Source organism: Muntiacus reevesi, chromosome 20 (assembly GCF_963930625.1).
Source record: "Muntiacus reevesi chromosome 20, mMunRee1.1, whole genome shotgun sequence".
Classification (NCBI taxonomy): domain Eukaryota; kingdom Metazoa; phylum Chordata; class Mammalia; order Artiodactyla; family Cervidae; genus Muntiacus; species Muntiacus reevesi.
In genome coordinates this window covers 18,409,565-18,425,483 of record NC_089268.1, presented here as the reverse complement: position 1 = coordinate 18,425,483, position 15,919 = coordinate 18,409,565, and the positions used below count along the sequence as shown (strand labels likewise).

Here is a 15,919-nt window from a genome sequence, read left to right as displayed (position 1 = left end):
CAGGTGTTGGAGGGGACAGAAGTAAACAACCGTTGGGGGAGGAGAAAGGAAAATATGGGGCGACAACTGGGGCCGTTTCCCCCTCCCGCCTGCCTCACTTCCAGCCGCCCCTTGGCCTCGATCCCTCTATACGTCACGGAGGGGGAGTAAATGACCTCCAAAGTTGTCTCCCGGTCTGACTTTGGTTAGAGGGGCAGGTACTTCCGGTGGCAGGAGGAGGGGGACCAAAAGGAAGAGGAAAGGGCGGCGCCGGAGAGGAGGCGCCGTGCGTCGCCGAGGTGGCACCGGCGGCTCCGCCCCGGCGCTCCCCTGGGGCCCCCAGTGTTCCGCCGGGCTGGGCGGAAATGAGCGGCGGCTCGGAGCGGGCGGGCGGTGGGGCTCCCAGAGGCGGGCGGGCAGAGCCGCGGGTGGGGGACGGGCCCCGCCCTGCCGGGCCCGGGAGGCCGCGGACCTGCGCGCGGGCGGGGCGCTGACGGCCGCCCGGGCGCTCGGGCCCGCGCGCCACGCCCCCTGCGGCCTCCAGACCTGCGGAGACACGCCCCCTCCCGCCTCTCCGCCCCGACCCCTTCGGGGGGCCCAGGCGGAGCCCAAATCTCCGCCGGCGCCGCCGCCATCGTCTGTGCCGCGTTCCTAGCTCGGCGAAGGACAGGCCACGCACTGGGACCCCCATCGACTTCTGAGGTGGCCCGAGCCCCGCCGCGGTCCCCCGCCCCGAGCCCGGGTTTTCTTCCGCCCACTCACCCCCAGCCCCCCCACCCCCGGGCTTCGAGTCCCCTATCCCGCCGCGCCTCGGGATTCTGGTTTCTCTGGCCTGGCCCCCTCCCCCCTCCCTCCCCATACCTTGCCGCGCGCCCCTGGCTGCTTCGGCCTTCCATCCTGGTCCCCCAAACCGCGCGCCCCTCACCCACCAGGTCTCATGTGCACACTGTTCGGGTCCTCACGTCGCCCCCACCGACCTTGATGGTCCAATGCCTCCAGGCTTGGGTGCTTTCAGGCCACCAGCCCCTCCTCCCAGCCCGTCGGGCCCTGCGCTTTCGCTCCATCACCAGATCTCGGGGTCTCTTGTTGCTGCAGACTCTCTCGTGCTTCAGCCATTAGAGCTACTACCACCCCTTTGCATACACACTTTGTTCTCGATCCTCAACACCACAAAACACACATCCCTCTGGGCATCACATACCCCCTTTCCAGGTCCACTGCAGCCTGTCCAGGGCCCTGGGATTCACTTTAATTCCAAGGCTTCCCTGCCCCCACTGTCTCCTACCCACTGCTCCAAACGAGCTCCCTCCATGCTGCATGCCTCCATGCTGCATGCCGGGCCTTGGGCTTGCCTTTTAGCCCGCCAATTTTGAGTTCTTTCAGAACAAACTTCCCGGTATTCCTCTGCTTAGGCCTGGCCCCACCCAGCCTAGAGCAGGCAACTCCTGGACCCTGTTTCACCCCACCCAACAGCCTGACAGCTGTTGCCACATTTGCTGTCCCAACTCCTGGATGTCCTTGATTTTCTGACCTCTCACTCTAGCTTGCCTGTTCTCTTTCCCTGTGTTGCCAGGTGCCAAGATGGTAGGGGAACTCCGTTACCGGGAATTCAGGGTGCCCCTGGGGCCCGGCTTGCACGCTTATCCGGACGAGCTGATCCGCCAGCGAGTGGGCCATGATGGGCATCCTGAGTACCAGATCCGCTGGCTCATCCTCCGGCGTGGGGATGACGGGGAAGGGGGCTCCAACCACGTGGACTGCAAGGCTGAGCACATCCTGCTATGGATGTCCAATGACGAAATCTATGCCAATTGCCACAAGATGCTGGGCGAGGATGGCCAGGTCCTCGGACCCTCCCAGGAGACAGCAGGGGAGGCTGGAGCACTGGACAAATCCGTGCTGGGGGAGATGGAAACTGACGTGAAGTCTCTGATTCAGAGGGCCCTTCGGCAGCTGGAGGAATGTGTGGGCACCGTTCCTCCCGCTCCTCTGCTTCACACTGTCCACGTGCTCAGTGCCTACGCCAGCATTGAGCCCCTCACTGGGGTCTTCAAAGACCCAAGGGTCCTGGACTTGCTCATGCACATGCTCAGCAGTCCTGATTATCAGATTCGCTGGAGCGCAGGCCGGATGATTCAAGCCCTGGCCTCCCATGATGCTGGTGAGGGGTAGCATGGGAAGGAAAGGGGAGCTGGAGAGGGGCTGGGTCAGCTTAACATCTCACAGGGCCCTATGATAGGCACCTCTGATCTCAGCAGTATGTAAATGATTCTGTGACTCTTCGCATTGGAGAAAGGGAGGTGGGAAGGTGAGTGTGGGCATCTCTGCAGAAAAGGACGACTGAATCTTCAAGAACCTCCTATTAACTGTTTTCCTGAGTGGAGGAAGAGTTTAGACTTCAACTTTTGCAGATGAGGTAGTAATAAGGTAGAATAATATAGTAAGCTTTGGCTTTTGAAGTAAATCAGCAAATCATGTCATTCTGCTGCGTGACAGCAAAAGGAGGGAACTAAGAGTGGAGGGTCCACAAGAGGGGTCTGGGAAGGACGAGGTTAGGAGCTGTTACTGATTGGAATGTGGGTTCCAGGGACCCGGACCCAGATCCTTTTCTCACTAAGCCAGCAAGAGGCCATTGAGAAGCACCTGGATTTTGACAGCCGCTGTGCTCTGCTGGCACTGTTTGCACAGGCCACGCTCTCTGAACACCCGATGTCTTTTGAGGGCATTCAGCTGCCACAGGTATTCTGTGGGGAGTGTTGGGAGGGAGCTGTGGACAAAACCTGGGGGCCAGGCCTTTGCACCTGTCCTCAGAGGACAGTGTGGCGAGAAAGCTGGAACAAGGTAAATGTAGACCAAAGTTTGTGTCCTGCAGGTCCCAGGAAGGCTGCTCTTCTCCCTGGTGAAGCGCTATTTGCATGTCACCTTCCTCCTGGATCAGTTGAATGACACTGCTGCGGAACCAGGAGCCCCGAACTCCACTCCTGAGGAGCTGAGTGGGGAGAGGGGTCGCCTGGAGCTGGAGTTCAGCATGGCCATGGGTACGCTGATCTCAGAGCTGGTGCAGGCCATGCGCTGGGACCAAGCCTGGAGCAGACAGGGGCCCTCGGGACAGCCCTCCGGTTCCATCTTCCAGCCCCAGCTGGTGGATGAGGGCCCAGGGCTCCCACCTGCCCAGGCCTTGCCTTCCCGCAGGAGGTCAAGGAGGTTTCGACCTCGCTCTGAGTTTGCAAGTGGCAATACCTATGCCTTGTATGTGCGGGATGCGCTGCAGCCGGGCATGCGAGTGCGAATGCTGGATGACTACGAAGAGATCAGCGCGGGGGACGAGGGCGAGTTCCGGCAGAGCAACAATGGCGTGCCCCCTGTGCAGGTGAGCAGGGCCACCGCCGGGGGTCTGTCTGCGTGGGGCAGAGCTGGGGCATCATGCTTCATGCTGGGGACTCCGGCATGCTACTCAAAGCGAAAACCCTCAGTAAGCTTGGGATGGTAAAAGGGGGTCAGCGACTGAGAGAGGAGCCATTTGGAAGGCTGAGAAAATTTGTTTGTAGAAGACCCTGAGGTCAGGGAGACTCGCTCCCACGAAGAACCTGGTAACAATGAGACCGTTCTGAAGGTCAAGTTCAGCAAGACAGTGTGGTTAAGGCCAGGAGGAAGTATAGGGGCATAAGCCACCAAGAATAGGGACTTCCCTGGTGGTCCAGTGGCTGAGACTCCACATTCACAATGCAGGGGGCCCCAATTTGATCCCAGGTCTGGGAATTAGATCCCACACTCTGCAACTAAGATGCCACATGCCGCAGGGAAGATAGAAGATCTCACATGCCAAAACTAAGACCTGGGGCAGCCAAATAAATAAATAAATACTTAAAAAAAAAAAAAAGCCACCAAGGATAGGAGAGAAGAAAGATGTTCCCGTTTAGAGAAAGCATCCTTTACGTGCTCATGTAGGTTCTCTGTATACCATGTGTTTTGCTCTTTGGAGGTTTTTCCAAACCTGACCAGATGGTCACTCTGAAGGCTGCGTGTTCACATTCATCATGACATAGCCAGTCACTAGGTAAGCTCTTGGCCCCTTGCCTCTCGATTTTCCCCATTTCCCCCAGGTGCTGTGGGAGTCAACAGGCCGCACCTATTGGGTACACTGGCACATGCTGGAGATTCTGGGCTTTGAGGAAGACATTGAGGATGTGGTTGAGGCTGCTGATGAGTACCAGGGGGCAGCGGTCAGTGGAGTCGTGGGTATAGGTGAGCCCAGAGAGGAAGCCAGGGGGCAGCTCGGAGCAGTGGTCTGGCAGGGGGCGGGCAGCGACATCTCTGTGCCCCGTGGCCCATTTCCACAGCCCTGCCGTCCTGGCGCTGGAAGCCCATGACCGAGCTCTATGCTGTGCCCTACGTGTTGCCTGAAGACGAGGACGCTGAGGAGAGTGAACACCTGACCCAGGCCGAGTGGTGGGAGCTCCTCTTCTTCATCAAGAAGCTGGATGGCCCCGACCATCAGGAGGTTCTACAGATCCTTCAGGAGAACCTGGATGGGGAGGTAGAGTCGGACTGTGTTAGGGAGTGTGGAAGGCTTGGGATGGGAAGCAGAGGCCGACAGCGTAAGGGGCTTCCGGGGAGGGGTCTAGGATGTTTGGGGGCCGTTGATGAGCTGTTTGGGAGGAGCCTGCCATGAGAGGTTCGGGGTGGAGAAGGCGCATGCAGAGAACCCTTCCCCTGGCAAGCGCCTCTGCAGGCAGGTAGAGCCTCCTGCAGCGAGAGCGTCTCCCCCGATGGCAGGTTCTGGATGACGAGATCCTGGCTGAGCTGGCCGTGCCCACAGAGTTGGCCCAAGACCTGCTGCTGGCTCTGCCACAGCGACTCGACGACAGCGCCCTCAGGGACCTGCTCAACTGCCGCGTCTACAGGAAGTACGGGCCCGTGGCCCTGGCAGGGCAGCCGGTCCATCCGTCCCTGCTGGAAGCCTGGGCCCAGCCTCAGGAATCAGCTGACGCAGCCAGAGTGGAAGGTGGGGTGCCACACGGACAGCAGCTCTGCATACTGGCCTCTCCGAGGGCGTTAGCCCAGGAGAGACGTCTGTACCAGGTTTTGTGCAATCCTATCTTGAGACCAATGGCACCTTAGGAAGAGTCTGAAATGTTGAGATTAGCAGTGAATGGAGAAGCAGCGGTTGTGCTTCCTCCAAAGAATGAAGGAGGATATAAGTTTAGAACGTTGCAGGAGTTCCCTGGCGGTCCAGTGGTTAAGACTTGGCGCTTTCACTACAGTGGCCTAGGTTTAATCCCTGGTCGGGGAACTAAGATCCTGCAAGGTGAGAGGCACGGCCAAACAGAACAAACAGCACAAGAGATTTGAAGCCCTGAAAGCCCTCACATTGAATGTTTTCTGCTGGAGGGAAAAACAGTTTATTGCATGCTTCTGGAAAATGCTCTCCTGTTTGCTCATAGGAAGCTCTTCTGCTTTATTTGGGGGGGGGGGGTGGTCCTCAGCTCGCAACATTTGAAATCTTAGTTCCCTGCCCAGAGACCAAACCCAGCCTTCTATAGTGGAAACACAGAGCTAGACTGCCAGGGAGTCCCTCCCTTGCTATTTTAAGAAAACAAATTAAAAGTTTGTCATGAAGCTGTCTTACAAGTACTTTTAAGAGCTCTGAGATCCCCAAAACCTAACTTTTAGGGGAAAAAAAAATCAAAAACATTTTTAGGAGAAGAGAGGAGACAAGAGAGTTATGAATGTGTCTCTCCTTTTCTGACCATTCCCATCACTAACAGTGGCCAACTTCTGTGATTTCCCCTCTCCTGTAGCAAAGGAAGCCCCAACTCAGGGCTCCCACACGCCACTGCAGCGTCTGGCAGAGGGTTTCGGTCCAGCTGGGAAAATCTTCCTGGATCTGGAGGGAGCGTTCCGCTCAGAGGGGCCCCGGCAGGGAGAGGCCAAGCCCCTTCTTCTGCAGCTGCAGCGGCAGCCCCAGCCCTTCCTCGTGCTCATGCGGAGCCTTGACACTCCTGCTGCCAACAAGCCCCTGCACCTGGCCGTTCTGAGGTGAGGGGGTGCAGCGGGGTGGGGCGGGGCAGAGGGGTCTCTGAGCCTGACTGCACATCTCTCCCCTCCTGCCCCCCCAACACGCCCCAGAATCCTGATGCAGCTGGTGGACTTCCCTGAGGCACTCCTGCTCCCCTGGCACGAAGCCATGGACGCCTGCATGGCCTGTCTGCGGTCCCCAAACACTGACCGAGAGGTACCCCTACCCCGCCCCCGGGAGATGCTGAGCGGGGAGACCAGGCAGCTTCTGGCAGGGCAGACACCCCACCCCACCCTGGGCGGGGCTCAGAAGGGCACCACTGGAGCCTTCCTGCTCTTGGTTTGGGTTTTGTGTTTCAAACTGAATTATATGTATATTTTTAAAAGGTCATACTGGAAAAAAAAAAAAGGAAAAAAAAATGTCATACTGTTCACAGAGTTCACAAATGAGAACAGTGTAACAAGGTGTAAACTGAGAATTCTCACTCCCACCTAAGTCCCCTGTTTTCCCAATGTCCCCCAGGTGTCCCTTTTTGGTAACCACTTGTATTCATTTATGTACCTTTCCTGTGTTTCCTTAGATAAACAAGCCCAGATGTGATTTTACTTGCCATCTCTTTCGTTACATAAAAGGTTATATTTATGTTACATTAAGAGCCTCAGTGGAGCCTTCCCTAGCCATCTAGTGGTTAGGATTTTGCGGTGCTTCCCCTGCAAGGGGCACTGGTTAGATCTCTGGTTAGGGAACTAAGATCCCCTATGCTGGGGCGTGGCCAAAAATGAAAAAATAAAAATGGGTGCCCCCAAAAATCCAACAGCAAAGAAGAGCCTCAGTGACTCCTGTTTGGCTGAGCCTGTGGAGGAACGGGGAGTGAAGGAGGCGGGGGGCGGGGGGGAACCATCGCAGCCCTCTACCCCGGAGCGCTCCTGGGTACTGAAGGCTTGGGAAGGGGTCAGAGAACTAGACTCTCGGAGGCAGTGCATGTTTGCAGCACACACTTTTGGCTGCTCCCCAGGTTTTAGCTGTATGGTGGGCTTCCTTACACACATCTGCTCCCTCTTGGCCCCCTCCTTGTCCTCAGGTGTCTCTGCTTGGGACCTGAGCATCTCAAAACCCAGCCCCACAGCTGGTTCTTGGGACAGCTGGGCCTGAGAAGAAACAACCAGAGATGCCCCCGGCACCTGTTGCCAGCGTAGTCAGTGGTCCACAGCCCCAGGTCCAGGGCACCTCTTGGCTTTCCCGTTGCAGTTTGTTGGGTTCTCTAATTTCACCCAGCCCTCACGCCTCCCCATCCCTGTCTCTGTCTTTTTTTAATGCTGAGTTTTCAAGCTACTTATTTTCTTTTTATTAATCCACATATTATTTATGACCACACTGGGTCTTTGTTGCTGCGCATGGGCTTTCTCTAGTTGTGGTGAGCGAGAGCTGCTCTTTGTTGTGGTGCATGGGGTTCTCATTGCGGTGACTTTTGTTGTGCAACACAAGCTGTAGGTGCGTGGACTTCAGTAGTTGCAGCTCACGTGCTCTAGAGCTTGGCCTCAGTAGTTGTGGCGCGTGGGCTTAGCTGTCCCCAGGCGTATGGGATCTTCCCGGACCAGGGGTTGTCCCCTGCATTGGCAGGCGGATTCTTTGGGAAGCCCCATCCCTCTCTCTTCACTTCCTCACTCTTTGTTCTCTGCAGTAGCCCCGGCACCCAGCACACAGTAGGTGTAGTCAGTACTGCTGAAGATGCCTTGTGGTCCATCCCCTTTATTCACCTCCTCCGCGCCCATCCCAGGTGCTCCAGGAGCTGATTCTCTTCCTGCACCGCCTGGCCTCCGTGAGCAGGGACTATGCCGTGGTGCTCAATCAGCTGGGAGCCCGGGATGCCATCTCCAAGGCCCTGGAAAAGCACCTGGGAAAGCTGGAGCTGGCTCAGGAGCTGCGGGACATGGTGTTCAAGTGTGAGAAGCACGCCCACCTCTACCGGAAGCTCACCACCAACATCCTGGGAGGCTGTATCCAGGTCAGGGGGAAGGTCAGGGGACGCTGGTGGGCTCACAGCTGGGTGAGAGTATGAAACGCGAGCGGTGGCAGGGGAAGGGGGTTTGTTCCTGAAGTTGGAAGGCAGGTGAGTCTAGTGAACCTGGGGGGCATTGGTTCTCGGCCCCTCTTAGCTCGCTGACCCTGCTCTGCCAGTGTCATGGAGGAAGTCCCAGGGCTGCTGGGTTTTTCCTCCACATGTGACTCCGTGTCCCTGCCTGCTCCCCGCACCCTTTCTCTCCGTGTCCCGGCTGCAGATGGTGCTGGGCCAGATTGAAGACCACAGACGAACCCACCGCCCCATCAACATCCCCTTCTTCGACGTGTTCCTCAGATACCTGTGCCAGGGTTTGTGCTTGTGCCCTCACCACCCCGAGTCTCCACACCTCCGTGTTTTCCCCCTACACCTGCCAGGCTGTGACCACCACCCCTTCTTGCGTGCCTGCAGGCTCCAGCATGGAGATGAAGGAGGACAAGTGCTGGGAGAAGCTGGAGGTGTCGTCCAACCCGCACCGGGCCAGCAAGCTGACGGACCGCAACCCCAAGACCTACTGGGAGTCCAACGGCAGCGCCGGCTCCCACCGTATCACCCTGCACATGCAGCAGGGCATCCTCATCAGGTAGCAGGCCCCAGGCCTGCGCCTGGCACACACCCACACCTTCCTGTGACTTCCCCGTTGTTGGTCTTGGGGAGGGCCCCCCATCCCCCCCCCCGGCTGTGTCTGCGGGGACACGACTGGATCTGGTGCTGACTGGTTCCTCTGCCCTCCTCCCTCCCAGGCAGCTGGCTCTGCTGGTGGCTAGCGAGGACTTGAGCTACATGCCGGCTAGGGTGGTGGTGTTCGGGGGCGACAGCGCCACCTCGCTTAACACGGAACTCAACTCGGTAGGGCCCCTTGTGCCGTTTGGCCACCCCTCATGGGATCCGCCCTCCTGCCCAGATCCCTAAAGGCCCGTTTCCTCCATCTGGCGCCCCTGTGATGGCATCAGGCCCCGAGCAGTGAGGGTGGCATTGGGACCCCCTCCGTCAAATCCGCATGCATCCCAGGGCTGGGGGAAGGAGGGACAGCAGGGGACAGAAGCAGACTAGGGTGCCTTCCGCACTCCCATCCACACACGGGGCAGTGACCGTGCTCTTTACCTGCCCTCCACCCCACCAGGTGAACGTGATGCCCTCCGCAAGTCGGGTGGTCCTCCTGGAGAACCTGAGCCGCGTCTGGCCCGTCATCCAGATCCGCATAAAGCGCTGCCAGCAGGTGGGGCTGGGGGACACGGGGTGGGGGGGCGTCGGCCCCATGCTCTGCGCCCTGTGATTTGCAGTTCTTGAACCAGCACTCCAGCCCATCCTGAGGGTGTAGAACCGGTGGAAACGGGCCTCTGTGCGTTGCAGGGTGGCATTGACACGCGCATTCGGGGGTTGGAGGTCCTGGGCCCCAAGCCCACGTTCTGGCCGGTGTTCCGGGAGCAGCTGTGCCGCCACACGCGCCTCTTCTACATGGTCCGGGCGCAGGCTTGGAGCCAGGACATCGCGGAGGACCGCAGGGGGCTCCTGCACCTGAGCTCCAGGTGTGCGAGCACGTGGGTGCCTGAGGGGTAGCCTGCAGTCTCAGGCTGGCGGACTTAGGCCTGCAGCCCCAGTACCTTCCTACACCCTCCCCTCCCCAGGCTCAACGGGGCCTTACGCCATGAGCAGAATTTTGCCAGTCGCTTCCTCCCTGACGAAGAGGCTGCCCAGGCGCTGGGCAAGACCTGCTGGGAGGCCCTGGTCAGCCCCCTGGTGCAGAACATCACCTGCCCTGGTAACCTCCCCTGCCCCGGCCCATTCACCATCCCAACACTCAGCCCCACTCACCAGCCCCTTCACTCAGCCCCACTCACCATCCCCTTCTTGCTCTTCCCTGGGTGACGGCTTTGGCCCATTTGGCACCTGCATTTATTCAGTCTCCCCAGGTCCCCTGCTCCTCACAGCCCAGGGGCGCCTCCTTTCCCATGTGTCCCCAGTGTCAGCTGACCCCACACAGTCAGGAGGGGCCTTGCTCCCTCCCCTCCCGCGGTGGTGGTCCACTGCTCTTCCTCTGCACGCCCATCCAGGCCAGCCTCCCCCGTAGGCTCTGTGCACACACCCTGCCTTAGCTTGTTCTTCCGTGCCTCCAGATGAAGAAGGCGTCAGCCCCCTGGGCTGGCTGTTGGACCAGTACCTGGAGTGTCGGGAGGCCGCCCACAACCCGCAGAGCCGCGCGGCAGCATTCTCCTCCCGGGTGCGCCGCCTCACCCACCTGCTGGTGCACGTGGAACCCTGCGAGGCGCCCCCTGCGGCGGTGGCCACGCCTCGGCCCAGTGAGTGCTGGAAGCTGGGTTGGGGAGGCGTCTGTCCTTCCTCACTGTCCCCTCCCTGCACGCTCAGCCTGCTGCTCGTCTCCTGGTTTGTGTCACCCGTACCTGGGAGCATCATTGCTATGGGCAGCATGTCCGGAAAGATCCCCTGGGCTCACCCCTGAATGGGGACCCAGGAGCTGAGGGGCTGACCCTGCCCTTCCTCTGCCCCTTCCCCTGTGTCCACAGAGGGCAGAAACAGAAGCCACGACTGGAGCTCCCTGGCCACCCGGGGGCTTCCCAGCAGCATCATGAGAAACCTGACGCGCTGCTGGCGGGCGGTGGTGGAGGAGCAGGTGGGCCACGGGGAGGGCGGGTGGGGCTGTGCCCCTGGTGTGTTGGGTCACCTTCACGCTGCCGCCTCCCACCCTCCAGGTTCACAGCTTTCTGACCTCACGCTGGCGGGACGATGACTTTGTGCCCCGCTACTGTGAGCACTTCAGTAATCTGCAGAAGTCGAGCTCCGAGCTGTTTGGGCCACGGGCAGCCTTTTTGCTGGCCCTGCAGAATGGCTGTGCTGGGGCCTTGCTGAAGCTGCCTTTCCTCAGAGCTGCCCACGTAAGCCTCCTGTGTCCCCTCCCCTGGGACCTCTCCCCTCAAACTCTCTCTTCCTCTCCTCAAAGTTGCCCACCCCCTACATTCCCACTCAGCAGGAGGCATGTATTGGTATAGACCATGTTATCAAAAATCTAAAAACAAAAGGGAATTCCCTGGTGGCCCAATGGTTAGGACCCTGTACTTTCACTGCTGTGGGCCAAAGTTTGATCCCTGGGCAAGGAACTAAGATCTCACACACACACACACACACACAAAGATAGAAGAAAAAAATGACCCGCTTTGTGCCATCCTAATATATCTCTGCATACTTGCTTCTGCTTGCGTGCTTGATTTCATAGTTTTTTTTTTTTTCCATAGTTTTTTTTTATTTCACATAGTTTTACCCACGAGTAGCTAAATGCTTTATTCTGTTTTCTTTTGATCCTTACATTAAAAGTCATTTTCATGTTGCTGTTTGTCCTCAAATTTTTGCATAGAGTCCATCAAATGAATGTACTATAATTTCCTCCACCATTCCTATTATTCCGAAAATATTTAACAAGTGTTTAACCCACTGCAGTATTACTGCCTGCCGAATCCCATGGACAGAGGAACCTCATGGGCTACAGTTCATGGGGTCACAAAGACTTGGACATGACTGACCGACTAACAGTTCTGACACTTAATGTGTCAGGCACTGTGATAAGAACTGAAGAAAAATGAAGTCCCTTCCCTCCAAGTTCACAAATCAGAACATTTGTGTGACTCACTTTATCTCAGCGGCCTTCTGGGCTTGTCGTCTTGTGTTAAATTATTGTTGGATTTTAGACATGCTAGATATGAAAATCGTTTTTATCATTGTTAGTATTTTTTCTAATGTTCTTTATTTTATTGAATTTATTTGGGGGTGTTATGTCTTAGTTGTGGCACATGGGACAAACCTAGCATTGGTAGCATGGGAGTCTTAACCATTGGACCATCAGGGAAGTCCCAGTATTGTTAATGTTTGTACACAGTTGTTAATGATTTTATGAGTTTTATAAAATTGCTGACCAGTTGATAAAGCTGCTGGCCATTCATAGTTCCTTCCTCAGGCCCTCCTCCTGTGCTCCCACTCACCAGCTCCATTCTCTCCTTCAGTTTCTGACTACGATGACACCACCTTGAACACACCCGATCTCACCTCCTTCACAGTTCTCCTGTGCTCTCCCCACTGCCCAGGTGAGCGAGCAGTTTGCCCGGCACATCGACCAGCGGATCCAGGGCAGCCGGATTGGTGGGGCCCGGGGAATGGAGATGCTGGCCCAACTTCAGCGATGCCTGGAAACCGTCCTAATCTTCTCTGGCCTGGAGATAGCCACCACTTTTGAGCATTACTACCAGTGAGTGTGGACTGCGGAAGCAGGAGGTGGGGGGAGGCAGGATGATGGGCAAGGCAAGCCCTCGGGCCTGGGGGACTGGGGTCTGGGCAGGCTGGAGTCTTGAGTGGGAGGCCCTGCCAGGCAGCCTCACCAAGGCTTGGTCTGGGCTGTGCACGCTGCAGGCAGTACATGGCGGACCGTCTCCTGGGCGTGGGCTCCAGCTGGCTGGAGGGGGCCGTGCTGGAGCAGATCGGCCCCTGCTTCCCCAACCGCCTCCCCCAGCAGATGTTGCGGAGCCTGAGCACCTCCGAGGAACTGCAGCGCCAGTTCCACGTATACCAGCTCCAGCGGCTCGATCAGGAACTCCTGAAGCTGGAGGACACAGAGAAGAAGATACAGGTGGGAGCGGGGGAGGGAACTAAACTAGCAAGTAGAAGAGAGGAAGGCAGAGAGAGGCTTGGGACAGACCCAAGGGGCCGACTGACTTAGAGGCACCCCGTGTTCTGTCTTCAGGTGAGCCGTGACGCCAGCGCCAGTGGCAAGGGGCATGAGAGAGGGACCGGGGAGGAAGCTGAGCTGGAAGCTGGGGCCGTGGCGGCAGCAGCAGCAGCTGGCGTGGCAGGGGAGGAGGAGGAGGAGGAGGACGAGAGTGAGGATCTCTACTACGAAGGGGCGATGCCAGAAGTGTCTGTGCTCGTCCTGTCACCACGCTGCTGGCCCACCGCCTCCATCTGCCACACACTCAACCCCAGAACCTGCCTGCCTGCCTACCTGAGGGGCACCTTGAACCGATACTCCAACTTCTACAACAAGCGTGAGCAACTGGGCCGAGGGAACTGGGGACCTGGGAAGAGGATGGGATGCTGGGAAAGAGCCTGGGCTTGGCGGTAGCCCCTGGGCCTGGCAGCCTGTAGATTCGAGAAGGAAAGACTGGAGCTTAGGTGTGGAGTAGGAGTAGGGTGAAAGGCACCAGATCCCGGGACTGTTGCTGTTTCTATTCTTCAAATAATGACCTGGGACTCCCTTTATGGTGGGGAGGATGGAGGCAGAGGCACCTGAGGTCCCCAGAAGGTGATGGTTGTCTGGCTCCTGTCAGTCATCATAACCTCAGCTTCCCGCTGGGGGCTGATCCTGGGCTGGGCAGCCACAGAGGAGGTGGGTGGTACTGAGCCCCTCCTCCAGCTTCAAGACATTGTTTCCAGTTTGATGAGAGCCCCAGTCCTTTCTCACTTCCTGGCTCTGTCTCCCTTAAAAAATGGAGAAGCCCTCGGAGGCACTGATCACAGGCTGCCTGGCACAGGCTGGGCTCCCAGATACCTGAGGCTGACCCAGGAGGCAGACTCAAGGAAGGCCAAGCTCTGGAAACTCAGACCAAGAGCCAGTGTCCAGACACGCTGGACCCCAGGCTCTGCAGAGGTTAGTGGGGACCAAACTCCAGCGATGGTGCGTCCTCACCAGCCCCCCGACTCCTGCCGCCTCCCTGACACTCCTCAGGTCAGAGCTACCCTGCCCTGGAGCGGGCCCCACAAAGGCGACTGCAGTGGACATGGCTGGGCCGGGCAGAGCTGCAGTTTGGGGACCAGACGCTGCATGTGTCCACCTTGCAGATGTGGCTGCTGCTGCATTTCAACGAGCTGAAGGTGGCCCAGCTCCCCCGCGCCTCCCTGCTCTCGCGACCTATCCGTCCTTTTTCTTCTCTCCACCCTCTCTCTTCCCTGCCCCCTCACCCTGGGAGGCCCTGATGCTTCCCTCTTCTTCCCAAGGCGGTCTCTGTGGAGAGTCTGCTGGCACTCTCAGGGCTCCCTCCAGACGTGCTGCATCAGGCAATTGGGCCTCTGACTTCCTCAAGGGGCCCCCTGGACCTTGATGAGACAAAGGACACCCCAGCAGGTCTGTACTTAGGGCACTGGGGCCTGTGTCCTGAGCTGGGGCCAGTGTCCTTGGGGGACCCCTGTCAAGTGACCAGCACTTATTTCAGGGTTGCTCAAGATTCGAGACGGCAGCGAGGAACCCAGGCCTCGGAGGGGCAACGTGTGGCTCATCCCAGCTCAGACATACCTGAAAGCTGAGGACGAAGAGGGCCGGAACTTGGAGAAGAGACGGAACCTTCTCAACTGCCTCATTGTCCGAATCCTCAAAGCCCACGGGGACGAGGGGCTGCACATTGACCAGCTTGTCTGCCTGGTAGGTGGGGGTGGGTGGTGGGTGAGTGGGCTTTGCCGGCTGGGGGGCAGTCTCCAGGAGGAGGTGGATCCCCATGTGAAGTCTTGGGCTCACTGTGGACCCTGTAGGTGGGTGAGGTTGGGCCTCGCTGCCCTTGGACTAGGGGCTAGAGGTGGGGTAAGCTGGGCGTCCCTGACCTTTGTCCCCTCGGCGTTCCACACCAGGTGCTGGAGGCTTGGCAGAAGGGCCCGTGTCCTCCCAGAGGCCTGGTCAGCAGCCTTGGCAGGGGGTCCACCTGCGGCAGTGCTGACGTCCTCTCCTGCATCCTGCACCTTCTGGGCAAGGGCACGCTGAGACGCCAGGACGACCGGCCCCAGATGCTGTCCTACGCGGTTCCCGTGACTGTCATGGAGCCTCGCACCGAGTCCCTGAACCCAGGCTCCTTGGGCCCCAACCCACCCCTCACCTTCCACACCCTGCAGATTCGTTCCCGGGGCGTGCCCTACGCCTCCTGCACAAGCACCCAGAGCTTCTCTACCTTCCGGTAGCCCTGGAGACAGGGTCAGGGCTAGGTAGGGCCGGGGCTTTCCACAGAATAAAATGCAGGAGTTCGATGACTTGGCCTGTGTGCTAACTGCCAGGGGTCTGCCAAGGGTGGGGACTTTCCTGGCTGAAAGGAGACAGGAGCCCTCAGCTCCGGGGCTGAATCATGCCATGCCGGGGGCCTTTGGGTGAGGATGGCAGGCTGTGTGGGACTGAGCACCCCCTCTCAGCCGGGGAAATTAAGTGGACTCCAGGGGTGGGCCTCCTCGGAAGGTTATGTGGTCAGAAGAGCTTTCGCCTGGCAGGCTGGAGAGTCAGGCCCATCTGGCTACGAGCTGGATGGCTTGCAACTTCAGCAGATCATCAAGCAGCAAGCAGGGATCTCTTTTCCTTGTTTGTGGACCTGATTGGACACTGTGCCTTCCGGAGCTAAGGCTGATGGGGGAAGGTGAGATAAAGGACCCTTGTGGCCACTGCAGGCCCCCAGGACCTTAACGTGTTCCACCTGGAAGCTCTAAGATCTGGGTTAGAAGGAATTGCAGCTCCCATGGCTCCTCCTTGCCCCCTGTCCACTCCCGCACACCAGTAGCCTTCCCTGCCCTCAGGACTTTCCGTCTCTGTAGGGCACACACTCCCAGGCTGTGACTTTTGCTTCCCTGACCCTTATAGCCCTTGAGCTGGTTTGCACACTAAGGACCACATAATGATCCCATTTATAGTCCTGTCTGTCCCCCAGTCTGCCAGTCTAGAAACAGAATGTGGTTTAGTGGTTGCCTATAGTTGGGGGGATTGGGAAAAACTGAGGAGTAACTGCTACAAAGTATGGCATTTCTTTTGGGGGTGTTGAAGATGTTAAAAAAATTGTGATGGTCACTCAATTCTGTGAATATATTAAAAATCACTGAACTATTAACACTTTAAA

The 15,919-nt window shown here is 58.1% G+C and overlaps 1 protein-coding gene across 1 annotated transcript; it reads left to right on the top strand.

Annotated features, from left to right (window-relative positions):
- The first annotated feature begins 378 nt into the window (after nucleotides 1-378).
- On the top strand, nucleotides 379-15,919 carry CUL7 (cullin 7). The gene is made up of 26 exons (XM_065911885.1): nucleotides 379-681; nucleotides 1,553-2,140; nucleotides 2,567-2,718; nucleotides 2,852-3,349; nucleotides 4,083-4,224; nucleotides 4,320-4,516; nucleotides 4,756-4,984; nucleotides 5,781-6,018; nucleotides 6,109-6,214; nucleotides 7,776-8,003; nucleotides 8,278-8,368; nucleotides 8,469-8,640; nucleotides 8,801-8,906; nucleotides 9,181-9,276; nucleotides 9,411-9,586; nucleotides 9,686-9,819; nucleotides 10,175-10,357; nucleotides 10,583-10,689; nucleotides 10,769-10,951; nucleotides 12,152-12,312; nucleotides 12,474-12,690; nucleotides 12,805-13,105; nucleotides 13,786-13,931; nucleotides 14,055-14,181; nucleotides 14,270-14,475; nucleotides 14,679-15,919. Exons 2-26 carry the CDS (start codon nucleotides 1,561-1,563, stop codon nucleotides 15,000-15,002), a joined length of 5,100 nt encoding a protein of 1,699 aa, XP_065767957.1. The 5' UTR covers nucleotides 379-681; nucleotides 1,553-1,560; the 3' UTR covers nucleotides 15,003-15,919.